Source organism: Apteryx mantelli, chromosome 5, assembly GCF_036417845.1.
Source record: "Apteryx mantelli isolate bAptMan1 chromosome 5, bAptMan1.hap1, whole genome shotgun sequence".
NCBI classification, from domain to species: domain Eukaryota; kingdom Metazoa; phylum Chordata; class Aves; order Apterygiformes; family Apterygidae; genus Apteryx; species Apteryx mantelli.
Window position 1 is genome coordinate 37,829,104 of NC_089982.1, and position 14,907 is coordinate 37,844,010.

Sequence of the window (14,907 nt, forward strand, 5' to 3'; positions counted from 1 at the left end):
TCCTTGGGTGCCTAAGTGATACTGATCTCAAAACATGAAAAACTGTGCAACTACTACAGGGCAATGTATAGGTAGTTATTCTGAGGTTAGCGATTTAATTTGTTCTAGTCATCTAAAGAGTCACCGAAACAAACTGACGTGGCAGTTTGAGTTACACAGGCAAGTTTCTTTCTAATATTTACCCGTAAGGAGCTTTGTATAGGCTGAGCAACTGAAAGACAATTCAAGTTTACACAACCTTGTGGCAATGCAGCAATTCTGACTATGTCTAAACCAGGAGACTGGTTTTTCCCCCCGGAGAAGAGGCTGGCATTTTCACTGCTTGAGGGAACTGCTGGGAGCACACCTGGGAATAAACAAACTGTATGGCTAGAAAAGAATTACATATATGTTCAGAAGAAACTGCCCAATGTATCCAGTAACGACCATCAGGTATACATAAATAAATAAGGGAGCTGAGATGCAGGCTATATATATCTTCACTCCAAAAGGGCGCAATTGTACATGAAGTTAGCTATCAGTACAGACAAATCTAGTACGCACAAAAGGTCCCTAGTTTTATTTTTCAGTGTGGCTAATTGAGATAAATCCCTAGACTGGAGCTGAAACACCGACCTCAATTTTTGGCACAGAAACAGAAAATTACCTGGGCCTTACTCAGTTAGGACATTAGTCTAGTAAGCTATCTCTGTAATAGGAAAATAGAGAAGTAAATCAGCACTACCTATTTCCACATCAGTAAGACATGCATCTTCCTGTAATGAAGGCAAAATCACAGATAATTTACTTATTAAATGTAACTGTGTAGTCAAAACTATTACCCAAACCATCAGCAATGTGTGGTGTTTAAAGTCTGTTTCTTCCTTCCCAAGCACTGAGATTCTCCACTAGTCTTTCTATACAGATTTATCTACTTTATAAATTATAATTCAGTACTCTCATTTAATTCTGCACTAATATTACTAAAAAAATCTTATGAAAAACAGAAAGGCACCCTTCATTAAGGGCAAGAAAAAACAGCATTTACTATAGAAAAAATTACTGTCCTTTGACTGTAAGTGACATTTTAACATAACAGTTAAGTTTAATTGCTAGGTATCTCAAGAATTTTGCACGAGAAAGCCAAACTAGGTAGCCCAGTTCTTAGATGAGCCACAAACTATATTAGGGATAAGCACATGTTGTAAGCAGAGCCCATGTATCAATTACCGACCTTCAAGATACACTTACAGACTAAGGAAAACTAGCAGAGCAGCAATTATTTTATGCCAGTTTTACGTGAAAGTAAAATTGCCCCTACACCTTCACTTACAAAAGACAGGAATACAGCTAAACCTCTACAAGTCTCAGGTAGCAAATGAAACCATTATTTAACACAGCTATCATTAAGTGAAAAATTCTTATCAGAGAAAAAAAAAGCTGGTATTTGTAATAAAGGAGCATGCTAGAGGTTAGGACAGAAGGGGAAGAACTTAGAATCGCTGCAATCTACAGAAAAATTGAGAATCTGCGTTCCTTCCATGGATGCTTCAGTATTTAACAAATTACATCTTAAAAACCTTTCTGAATGATTCTGCATGCTTGGAATCATTAGCAACTAAACTATGTAGAATATAAATGAGAAAGATGCCAAAAGTTATAAATACTGATTGGTATTAACCTTCTAACATTATTACATTCCAATAGAAAAATAAGGCTCTGCATCTGATGAGTCCAAGTTTTCCTAAACTATGGTGGGTCTTAAAAAAAAGTTAAAATGAAAGCAGGAAAAAATTTTTTTTTTCCTTCTCATTTTTACAAAACTTGCTCCAAAATAATTAGATTGTCTTGTAGTTGTAAAGACCATTAATTTTTTATTCATCCTAAGGTACTTACTCCTCTTAACTCATTGCACTTTTGTGTTGAATTCAGAATAATTAGAGGAGGGGAAGAAAAATTGCAGATTCTTTAGCTTTTACTGATAGTGATGTGAAAGAAGCTTTAATTAAAAAGGAGAAACAGACTCAGTAGTAGAGTGAGAGAAACAATAAGAAATTTTTCTATTGCCAACTTTTTTTTCCCTACAGTTAGAGCAATTCTTAATGTGTTTCCTTTTTGACAACACTAACTGAATTATTACTCAGTTGAAAATCTCTTTAAAGCATTGCTGTAATTGTTAGACATCTCAGAAGATGAGAGGCATGAAATATCTACACAAGCTATGGGTGATCCCTGCAAAAAAGCAAGACAAAAAAAAATGAATCTTTTTGTAGTATGAACTTTTTTTCTTTCTCTTGTGCACTCAGAGCAGAGAAATATACATTAAATTCCTAATGCACAAGTCATTAGGAAGTCTTTAATACTTATTTCTGAAGGGAAAAATTCCTGCATCATTTCATTGGAAACTGATTTCTCCAGAGATTAAAAAATATTGAGTTCTTCTGTTCCAGTTGTATTTACTTCAAATTTTTAGCTTCAGGAGTGGGAAAACCTTTGCAAAGAAACACTGCATGACTCTTAGTAGGAATGCAGCAAAGCTGTAGCAGCACCCTCTGGTGCCGAAAAATGGATAGAAATATTAACATGTGTTGTTACAAAGCAATTATCCCACCTGCACACAATATTTAAAGCTTGTTGTCTAAACTGAGTGTACCCAAGGATCAGCATTCCTGTAACTGAACTTTATTTATCCATATCTCTACAAAGCTTTTGATTTCCTACTAGCCTTCTGACACTGAATTTAGAGTTTCGCACAACAGTTTCACACAACAGAACCCCTTTCATTTCACATATACACAAACTTTGCTACCTTCAGTTTTAAAAACTAATTCTCTCCTTCCATACAAAGCCAGAAGTACTGAAAGGCAAGTCAATGACCAAACAAGAAAAGGCAACCTTGGAATAACATTATATCCAAAAAAGTTTTATATCTATATATACACCGATACACACACAAAGCCCCCAGTGAGCTTGGCCAAACAGACAGGGCAGAGCCTGCAATCAGAGGACACTGCCACGAAAGTGCACCATGACAAGAAAAATAACCTGCTTCTCAGCTTTTGTCATTGTTGTATAGAAGGCATCTATAAAAATCACCTTCCTAGCTTTAGTAATGAAGCTCGAATATGACAACTCCTGAAAGAATATCAAAGTGCTCTTTGTAGTTATAGATCCAACTATACATCTTTTCAAGAATTTTTTCATCTTCGTTGCAGCTAATCTGGTTTCTGGTTCTCAGGAAGCTCTGGTTAACCAAAGCAAGTTGCCATCACAGCCACCACTCTGCAACAAGCAAACCCACATCTGAAGATGACGCTATCTCAGAAAGTTAGTGCAAGGTTTTGTATTACAGAATTACAGACCCTTTAAGAGGAATCAGACGCCCTGTCACATAATATTTCAAGCACAACCCAAATAGTTAGAAGGCACGAAGTAACACTTTCATTCATATATGCTCATCTGCTAAGTCTTAGTGATAGCCTCAGTAGAAGAAAAGGAAATACGTGTCCAAGTAAGAGGGCGTGCAAGGCCTACAAAGACTTTTCTGTACAGTGCCTGTTGTCCCAAACCACTGAACATCTGTAGGCAGGCTCAAACACGCCTTTAACATCCCTCCAGATGAGCAGAACAGACAACCAACCTGAAAACCGGCCCAAAACCAACAGCCATGCGCTATCTAACCATCCTCCTGCTCTGCCTGCTTACTTGGGATTTTAAAATTCAGATCCTTGCAGAATAAACGAACGCACCTTCAAAGTCATTTGGCGTTTTCTCCCTTCAAAACACAATTTGTAGAGAAATATCAAATGGTTGCTGGAATTCCACTTGCAAACAAGGGGCATGGTGTGAAAAGCAGAAACTGCATCAGAACAAGACGGCACCAGCCTAAAACAGGAGGGATGCAGACTCCTAGGTGAACGAAGGCTGCCATTTGCAGAGCTCCCAACAACTTTTTCCTATGAGTACAACTCAAATTTTTGCCATGGATGTAATGAATTGTATCTTCTGGTTTCTGCATAAGCTTCAGACTGTTTTCCTGTTTTGCCACAGACCACCTTCAAGCATGCAAGCAGGAGTAAGGAAGGAGACACGTGCTGATACCTCAATTTGCCATAGAGAATCCAGATGCTTTTGTAGCTGTTAGTCCAATGTGAAGCATTTGTTTCGCCTGTTCATAGAAACCTCTGACAGCATTTGCTGGAATATAGTTAACTTCACAGACATCCATGTTTTTAATTTTATTTTTAAGTGACTGTTTCCTAAGGTGGCTTCAACATGAGATAAGTTTGTATTATGTAATGTAGAATTTTAGATAAAGAAGAATTAATAGAACAAATGCAAAAATTCATGGTAGCTTGGATATGAGTGATTACACCTTCCTCCCCCACAAGTCCAAACCAAAGCTGAATTAACCTCTGAATTATTATAACTGTTTAGGAACATTTTTCTAAGATGAACAAGAAACCAACATTCCCCAAATAAGAAAAATTCAGAGCAGTTAAATGAACTCATCTTGATGGAAACTGAAAACAACAATTAAAATCAATAAGATTTAAGTAGAAGATGACAATCAATAATAAAAAAAATCTAACAAACTAGGCATTATAGAAATTGTTAGGTAAAACAAAACAGAAAAAAAATACAGAAGAAAAATGGAATGAGTTAATGACAATATATAAGATGATCAAAATTATCTTCAAGAACTAGGGCAACCAAAATATTCCAGAAGTCTCCAGTAAGCCTGATGGCATATTGAAAAAAAATTTAGGAAGGAAACAGGGCACAATCTTAGGCTGAAAGTCAGGCACCAGTCCAGGAGAAAATAATACAATGGTTGACATAGGATAGGATTAATAGAGTTTATAGTAGAGTTGATGCCAATTTTTCCATAAAATCATGCCGATTATCACCTATCTCATAAACATCAATTTTGATAAAGATAATACTGCTGGCATAATATACTTAACATGACCATTTTAGGAGTATGAACACAGATATATAAACAATTTAAACCTAAAATAAGCAAGTATGTTGATTTATATAAGCTATTTGCCAATGATGGTGACCACTATACACTCCTGTTCCTGCAGTGCTGCAGAATCCCTCATTTACTGTGGGATAAAAGCATTTATAATAGCAGCTGCAACGAAATATCTTGAAATATCTGATGCATTGTAAGTGTATGTTTGCCTGTGTTGTGGTTAACTGTTACATGACCATCCCTAAGGAACTGGGGTGATACAAAGTCAACACAGAATACTCAAACTGGATACACAAATGCAGTGCAATGAGTGGAGAATCATCACTAAGCACGCTTTCCTAAAATGGTCCTGCATTTACTCTGCCCTCCCGCATTATTAAATATTTTTATACAACAGACATGACAAACAACATTTGCACAAGACACAGACTGCAGGGAGTGAAAATTAACAAACAGGACAGATCACTGATAAGCATCTGATAAGGTACACTGGACAAAATTCTATTCACTTTAATACAACCAAATGTCAATTTTTATTTTTAGGAACAGAGAACACAGGTCATACTTACAGAACAGAAGGCTCTCTGAAAAAGGCTTGCCTCATGTTGGACAAAGCAGTCGAACATGAGATCCCAATGCAATGCTGCAGTCAAAAGCGTTAACGTGATCGTTTGTTATATAAACAGGTAAATATATAGTATGAACAAATTTTACTTAGCATTGGTGCAATTGCTACTGGAGTTTTAATCTCAGTTCCGGCATCTACAATTCAGGACAGATACTCAAAAATCAGAGAGAGTGTTCAGGGAAATATCATGACAAGGACAGAAAAAAAAAAAATTATGCCCAACAGACATACAGTGTCCTAAATATTTACATTTAAGAGACCTTTTGGGGTGAATCTGATTACTCCATGTACATTAAAGAAGCAAACACTTGTTAAAGAGCCCTTCACTGCAACAGGGAAATAATATAATGTAATGGCCAAAACAGGAAAAATGCAGAGTAGAATAAAGGTGTAAAATTTTAAACAGTGATGGCAATTAACTGAAACAATTTAGCAAGAGTTGACATAGATTTACCTTTGCTGGACTTTCTCTTTCTTTATGCAAGTGAAATGTTTCTGAAAAATATGCTTTAGTTTGCACAGGAGTCAGTACAAAGCACCCTCACATTTTATGCAGGAAACGGATTATCACAATGGCCCTTCTGGATTCCTGAGCTATGGCTGGGTAAAGGAACAAAGAATCTCCCAACCATCTGCCTTCCCACGATAAGTCCTTTAGTCATATAACATCACAACATTATGGTAGCAATTATCTCAATTGCTTACATGGAGCATGGTAATATTAGGTGAATATTTACATATTATATATATGTTTTTTAACACTTTTGATGCAATTTATCAGCTAGAACACAGTGAGCTTGCCACTGGCAAGTGGAAGTCCAGGCAGCAAACTCAACTAAGATACACTATGGTGCTATGTGGGAACCTTGCCTTTTATTTCTTTAACATCACAGGATCCCACAAGACCAATACACACAAAGAAAATCAGGTTAGACAGACACTTTATACTCAGTAGTTTAAGAGGAAAGGAATAAAAAGTAGAAGGACAAAATACAGAGTATCAAAAAATTAATACGAGCTGCACAATGCTATGACAGTAGCAGTTGCTATTTTATTCAGTCTATTATCTTCTGATACTTGGTAGTGATGAAAACACAGTATAAATTGCCGATATTGCTGCATACGGCTAGACGAAACCAGCTGGATCATCAACGGACACTTCTGAGGAACCGGGTTTATGCCTGACACACAAACAGTAAGCGGTAGGTCCAGACTTCATCTCAGCTGATACTGGTGGCGCAAAGTAAGTTCCACGAGAGTAAAGAATACAGCAAGGGGGGGGGGGGGGGGGGCGGTAATTCAGCCAGAGGAGAGCATGAGGAGAACCGCACTGGACCACAAATACTAAGAAGCATATCCAAAAAGCTAAAAACAATGCTATCTGTTCTGAGTGTCTTTGGATGAGTTTATCTATCTTCATCAGGTAGAATGAGAAATCACTTGTAAATACAGTTGATGAGTCTGCAAATGCTACTTTTTCTTCTCAAAAATGGCACGTTCATTTCTCATGTTTACCTTTACTCTGGTATGCAATTTATCCATGCCCTGGCACAGCTGTATTTCTACAATATTTCTCAACACGGAACACGTTTCTGCAGTTAAATTTATGGCTATTTAGAAATTTGCAAAATTAATGTCATATTATGTCTGTCTTACTGTGTAATCGTGACCTAGAGCAGTGCCAGCTGAAGCTGCTTTCTACCTGTGCTGTTCCTTCAGTTAAAACTCTAATAGAGCTGTGCAGTGAATCAAGAACAATTCCCAGAGATGGTTCACTACCCAGCTCACCAAACAGTTCTTGCAGGACCACAACCTGGAGGTAGAGCACAGATGAAAATGGCCAGCATTGCAAGGAAACAAAATACAAAACAACTATCAGACCAGACAGAAATTGTGTATCTATATAAAAACCTTTTAGACACATTCCTTCAGGTTTAACTATTTTCAAATTTAGTTTACATCAAATATGACCAAAAAAATTGCATTCACTATTGGAGCTTCAGAACTGACCATCACTGAAAACCATGTTTTGTTCTGTCTGCATATATTTTGAGTATGGTTACTTACAAAGCACTTCACAGTCTGCGATTCAAAGACTTTAAATGTATTTTTGAGTGCAAAAATTTCTTACATGAAATATCAAGTCCAAACTGAATGGATGTAGGTTATTATACATCATGCAACAAGTCACACTGAACTTGGGGAAATCAAAGTATCAGAATAAAACTGAAAGTCTGAATTATAAAGAGCTAGATGAATCATAAGAAATTTGACTGTATCATACTATTTCACTCCAAATTAGAAAGCATGTACTTCAGTATCTTGAACAGTAGAATAATCAATACAGAATTCTATCTTTTTCTAAAAACCTGTGCAAAAACATTGTATGAGGACTTTTCAAAAATCAAAAACATTAGTTAGTAGAGATACTTTAATCACAGTGGTGAATTAGATACTAATTGCCAATACCTAAAACATTGCTGCAGCTTCAAGAAACAAATCATCATCCTCTTTATCTGCTCTAGTCTATCTTTAAGACTGATGTCTATTGAGACATTTATATTCATACTCGAACACATAGGGAAGCCAGCTAAGGATTCTCCAAGTTTTCGTTTTGTGTTTTACATCAGTTTTCTGAAAAAGTACGTTGCAAAGATATTTTTTCTTTTTTATTGTTGCTTTGTTTTTCTAAAGGTGGGAGGTGAGGTGTTTTATAAGATACACTTAGTCTCTCAGCCTCCAATTAATGATTAAGAAAAAAAAATGTTGGCACATAGGCCTAGGAACAGCATTTATACACAGAGCCACTCGCCTTCTCCTCCCTTTTATTAAGGAATATCATCGCTTACACTATTATTTCACTTTTCGCTGCTACAAAGAATGACAGAATTCCATCTTGAGGAATTTGGAAAACAGGGTGAACTGCTAATGAACAATGGAGCTGATACTGTCAAAACATTTTTTAGTTCTATAGTGTTAGGTGAGATCAGTAGCAACAATAAATCCAAACATTTATTTTCAAAAGCTTTTTGCAAACTGGAAATTCCCATCAATCATTACATGTAATTTTCAAGCTCCTTACAGATATGATAATATACAACATATAATGACTTTATATATACATATAACATTTATATAACGACTTTGCAATTGAATAACTAGCTGTTACTCTTTCTTTAACCTATATTTTGTCAATGAATTCACTAGGACCTGGCTAAAATGAAAAACATGAGATTTCTGTAATATTCCACCCTAATCTTTCATTACAATAGTGTTCAGACGAACACTGAGAACCAGACCTTCTCAAAGGTGACCACATATGCACAATTGCTTACCTTCCCTCATGCTTTCTTTGAGAAGTAAAATGACACAAATGACCCCTGGAGGATCTTGGGAACAGTATGAGTTAGCGTATGAAGATATGTGTAAAAAAACAACCAAACAAAAACCAGAAAAACACCTGATCTTTTGAACATAGTCCTCAAAGCTCTGTTCCCTGAAATGAAGTATTTGTTCATGTCAAATGCATGCATATAATTTGATTACTAATAGTTAAAAAAGTTTAGTTTATTAAGAATTAATGCAATTCAGAAATGAGTTCTTTAAGAAATTGCTCATTATAAAGTTTTGGTTTAAGTTAAATATTCAAATTATTTTCCAAAACCAGAGTTGCCAAAACTTAGAAAAAAATTATTTTCTCACCTTTGTCTTTATGTAGAATGGCAATGACTGGTGCATGGGCAAGTCCATGAGGCTATTGGAATTTCTGACACTATTACTGTTACTGTGTTCTTCTTCTCTGCTGCTGTCATCTGACTGATCAAAATCATCACTCTCCTGGTCCATTTCCTCCTCCTCTTCCACCTCCTCATCTTGATCACCAGCATGTTCGTCATCTTCTTCTTCCTCTTGATTACAAGTGGATTCTTCATCTACTGTAATAAGTCTATTGTTATTTTCTTCTAACTGTTCTTCCTGGGATTCATGTCTGTCACCAAATACAGGTTCTTCTCCACCTATCTCCCCATTCCTCCCAATGTGCTGTTCCTCTTGTTGTCGTCTCTGCTGCTCCTCCTCCTCCTCTACAACTCGATTCATCTGCTCCTCATCTACTTGGCTGGAAGAAGCATTACCTTGAAGAGATCCACCGGTTCGTCGCCTCTTGCTGCCCACAGAGAGCAGTTCCTGATTCATTTCCAAAAGCCAGCTTGCTACTTCTTGGACCTTGGCTAGGCTATCTGAAGATGCAAATGCTTTCACATTCTAAGGAGACAAAAAAGAAAAAAGTGGGAAATTACAGAGGTTATATATTTGATTACATAAAGCATTAAAAACTTATTTAATTGGCTTACTCCTGATAACTTCAAATTCCAAGAAACAAGGAATAATTTCTACTTGACACAAAACTGGAAAAACCCAAACAGACATTAGGCACAGAACTTTGTAGCAAGAAAGTTATTATTTTACTATCATACAGTTTGATCATGATCTCTGTAAGAACTAGACATTGCGCAAAATGCAAAAGAATGAACGACTTGCCCCTCTAGAGAATCCACAAGAATCACAAACATTCATGTTAACAGACGGTCAAAGCATGTGATATTGTTTGCTAAAAATTGGACATAAGTATTTTTCAAAAGGCATTATATTTTCCTTTTCATTTGATTACAGACTTTGTATATTACTCAACTAATGAACTGCTTTTGGTCTTATGTCCTAAGAGCAGGCACATTTCCAGGTATAAAGTTTCATTTCTTGTTACTATAACTTTATTTTAGATTAAAAAACAAACTAAACACCCACAAATGAACACCCACTTCTAAGTCTTTTAAATTGGCCACAGAGACATCCAGTGGCCAGAAGCAGTAATCACTAGTCAGCCCTTGCAGGCCTGATGACATGCACGTACCTTGTTAGGCAAAAATTACTGTTAGAACACAGTTGGATTCTCCAAAATCTAACAAGCTACAAGAATTGTTAAATGAAACTTTCAGCAGTTCACAAGTAGCCAAATTTGGATGCCTATTAAGGGGAATTGAAAAATACTAATGCCAAATACCAGGAGGCAGTTTCTAAACTGTCTGAACACTTTGCTACAGATGTGCAGGCAAGCAAGATACAGGAACAAGAGATATAGCACAATTGAACTAGATCTTAAATTTCTATCAAGATTGCCAGCCCTATCAACAACCCTACCAGGTTTACACATCTTGAATCCAGCTCCTCTAGATTCAAGGGCTGCGGAGTAAGCGACATTAGACACGTGCTCAACAATTAGAACATACATTTTTGGGTCGCACATGAAAGTATGTGCAGACAGAAGATAATTAACCTTCTCCTAATGTATAGAGTCTCTGGTCTGAGGTGTGCGTAGACCTTAGCACATGCTCACCAGACTACCCTGCAGCAGACACTCAGGATGCACAACAATACAGTGCTGGGAAGGAGCATGAGCACAGTCTCCTTTGAGTGAGAGCAACAAAAAGGACTTAATCTTCCACAAATGTTCCAGTAAGGGAAGATATTTCTCCAACTCCTCCCCCCACTTCCCAAGAGTAAGAAAAAATGTTCCTTTTCTTCAGAAAGTCTTCTATTTACCATAGTAAAAATCAAAACAAAAAACCTCTACAGCCCTGGATGATGGAGATCTGGAATAGCTTTTGACCCAGGACATTTACAAATCGATTAATCTTCAGGGCGGGGAGAGAGTGCCAGAAACCATAGATCAAAAGTTATTCTTGATACATTGTACAGTAAAAGCCACAGAAGCATGTTTACAGATATTTTTGAAGTCTTGCTTTGAGAAGGTTTCACAGATGGTTCACTTATGAAGATATGGGATTCTGCACCCTTGTCCCCTCTGTCTTAGGGAAGCAATATTTAAATCCCAGAGATGTGGTTCTCATGTTTCCACGTATATAACCAGATGACAATCACCCTCAGATAAATCCTTACAAGCTCAAAAGGTGAAATACATGTTCCAGAGGAAATGTCCACTAGCAATTAGTTCCAGTCAATGAACTAGAGCTAATACTAAAAGACAATTAAGTCGCACATCAAGGAAGGACGAGAAGGAAGCAAGTGGAGGCTGTGCTGACTTCTGCTTTTATCAGTGGAAAAAAGCATTAGGGCACTGGGGTGCACATGGCCCAAAGCAGAAGGGAATGACACCACCCTTGAGTGCAAGGGCCATCAAAAGCAACCACGTTTAGCACGCGCTGTGCAGTAACACCTGAGACGGATGCCATGAAGAGATCATTTCACGAGAAATGTTCTCATTTAACATTTTCCTCCAAAGCCTAGAAGCATATTGGAGTGATGTTTAACAAATCCATTTCCTCAGCAAATATGTCAAATTTAGTCATGACTATAATCTGAAGTTAGCACAATTTATTCATCAGGCTTGCTACCTAGTTTGGACATTATTAACACGACAACAGTGTATCTTACTTTCTCACAGCAAGAGAAAATATTTGGGTTTTTGGAAGCAGAATCATTTAGAAATGAGTAATTAAAAAAAGGCCAAATAAGAAATTTACATCTTCAAGATCTAGAAATTTTAACTTCAATAACCATACCTAAAGCTTAAAAGTTTTAACTGCATTTTTCACCATCAACAGCATTATTTTAAATATATGCATCAATTATCTGCTTAGGACATACCTTATAAAGTTATAAATGCTGCATTCATTTCTATAATTTAATACATACTTTCAATTTGTATCTACAAGCAACTACCATGAAAGGGTCAGCATTGAAATACTGAAGTAATAAGTACCAGATCCAGCCTAATGCTTAAGTGACAAAAATAACACTATTGTTACTGTTAATAATATGCCCAAATGAAATTCCAGGCAATTAAAAGTAATTTGTACTATTATATATTTTTAGGTATTCCTCCATTTTTGCAGACAGTGATCAAGAATTCACAAAACTATCTTCAGCCATACATGATTTCAGTTTTACTCTGTACTTGCAAGAAAGAACTCAACTTTTTCTTCCAATAGTCTATAAAATGCTTTATCAAAATTTAATTACAAGCAGTGTTTCATCAGAAAGCATCAATATGCGAAGTGGTGATACATTCGCTAAAGAACAGATGGATGTCCATTATCTGAGAGATTTGAAACATTACAGTTGCCTTCTGTCACATAAGTGCTTTCAGAATCAACTAATACACAAGATACAATCTTTCCATATATAAGGTAGATAAGGAATAGTAGTATGGGATTGTTATTTTGCAGGAAGAGATGTATTTATAAATCAACTAGCAGAGAACTAAGATGTCATGTTCTTAGCTAGTGCAATGCTTCCTTCATTTGTGCTCTCAGAAACCCATACCCAAACCAGCTAAACCTCAAGACTGACACAGGAAAGCTGTGGTTTTTCCACCTCCCCAGACTGCAAGGAGATTTTTTTTTTTAGATAGACACCAAAATATTGCAGTGTAATGGCAATGCTTACATATTTAGCAGAGAGGTAACAAGGTAGAAAGGGAAAGCTGCCATCCCACCCGAACTAAGGCTCTCCCGTGGTTTCATTCCAACATCCTGATCCACCTTCTGAAAGGAAACAACCCCCTGCAGGCACAGTTTGCCAAAGCTTCCCAGCAGCGTGGCGGTAACTCCAAGCACCGTGGGGCAGGGGCCAGGCCGTGGTTAGCACTGCCAGTCGCCTAAGACTTGTTAAGTCTATTTGAAAAATGCACGTATGAAGAGCAATCAATGCAGCATCAAACAGCTTGAGGTTAACAAAACAATTAACATGGAGAAGATTGTGGACCATATTCTAGAAAAGAGATTCTGACTGTACGATTGCGGTAGCTAATGATAGAAACGCTATGACCAACCTGTTCAAGAAAACGTTCAATATATTCATCTGATTACAGGCAGCAAAGTTCCTATATGCGAAAGATTTTGAATAACAGAGAAACGAACCAAAACAACCACCATGCAACTTCCAGAAACCAGAGATATACAAAGTGAAATGGAGAATCCACTGCTTCCTGTTGCAGGTGATGGCAGCAGGCAGTTATCCTCATGCAAGGCTCTGAATCAAGGCAAGATACTCAAGACATGCCACAGCCCAAAGCAAAGTTATTAGCTTTATACAAAAGTTACAGGAGATTAATTTGTCTGCATACACTGGATAGCAAACCAGATGATAGTAACAGCTTCCTGGGTCATAAAATTCTGAATTTAAAACACTGTACTGAAGACACAAACAAACAAACCTTCCATATTTCATCACCAACAAACATTGACTAGAGCAAGATCAACATGGGGTTTTAAAAACATTCAGTAACTGTTTTTCATCAAAAGGAAATACATCCTAGTGTGTCTCATGCACAACAAGACAAGCATATATACATTTTTTCAGACAGAATAAATTGCTATTTCCCAATGTATACACACCTCAATTCTCTTGTCCGGCCAACTCTATTATTCACAGTCCCAAGCTCCAGAATAAGTTAGCAGCTACAGAAGATTTTCTGCTCATGTCCTCCTGCCCAGCAAATCCCTGCCATCATTTTTTTCCTTTACTCAAAACTGTGATCAGCAGAAAAGATAGAGTGGAGCAACACATGCAACCTTTCTGCTGGGTACGAAATTATCCTGCTCCCTTATATACCCTCTCTAGATACTTCAGCAGTCACTTTGTGCTGTCTATTCAATGCAAAGTGGTCAAAACAACCAACACTGAAACGAAAGTGCTCCTCTAATTACTTACTTATGCCAAACATAAATCTGACAGCACACAAAACCTTAGATTTAGTATTCATTAAATTAAAAAACCCCCCCACAATTAAAGTTTCCTGTGCAAATTTAATTAAGTCCAGCTGCCTCTAATCTTCCTGTGTGGCCAGTTTTAATTACCTCCCCTCCCTACCATAGCCTGGCTCCAACTTCATATCTACCTCCTCAGGCTTTTCACCGAGTCTGTGTCTCCTAACCTCCCCTCCTCAACCGTTTTGTATAAGGACGGCCCCAGTTCTCCTGCCACATCTGGTCCACTGCAAGACGTCTCTCCCTTCTGTTCACCTGCTTCTCTTAACCAGCATCTTGTTCCATCAGACCTCATCACTTTTCTCCCTAGCTCACCATCCAAACTTTCTTTCTCCCAAGACTGTCTCTTAATCCATCTCCCTCTCTACTCCTATGCCTCAATCTCCTAATTCCCTTTAGCCTGCAGTGGCACTTGTCAGTCCCAGGCTCTTTGCTCTGTTCTCATCAAATCCCTGCAGAAAATGAACGGGTTTATATGAGAGGGACAAGAGCTGGCAATGGGTAGTTAACAAGGAGCACAACAGGGTAATGTC

The 14,907-nt window shown here is 37.3% G+C and overlaps 1 protein-coding gene across 3 annotated transcripts in view; it reads right to left on the reverse strand.

The window, feature by feature from the left end:
* FBXW7 (F-box and WD repeat domain containing 7) overlaps positions 1 to 14,907 on the reverse strand; it is a 186,778-nt gene that overhangs the window by 94,584 nt on the left and 77,287 nt on the right. For all 3 annotated transcript variants that reach the window (XM_067297819.1, XM_067297817.1, XM_067297818.1), the window contains exon 2: positions 9,291 to 9,851. In XM_067297819.1, the coding sequence (XP_067153920.1) occupies positions 9,291 to 9,782 (492 nt within the window). In that variant the 5' untranslated portion in view covers positions 9,783 to 9,851. The remainder of the gene's footprint in view (positions 1 to 9,290; positions 9,852 to 14,907) is intronic.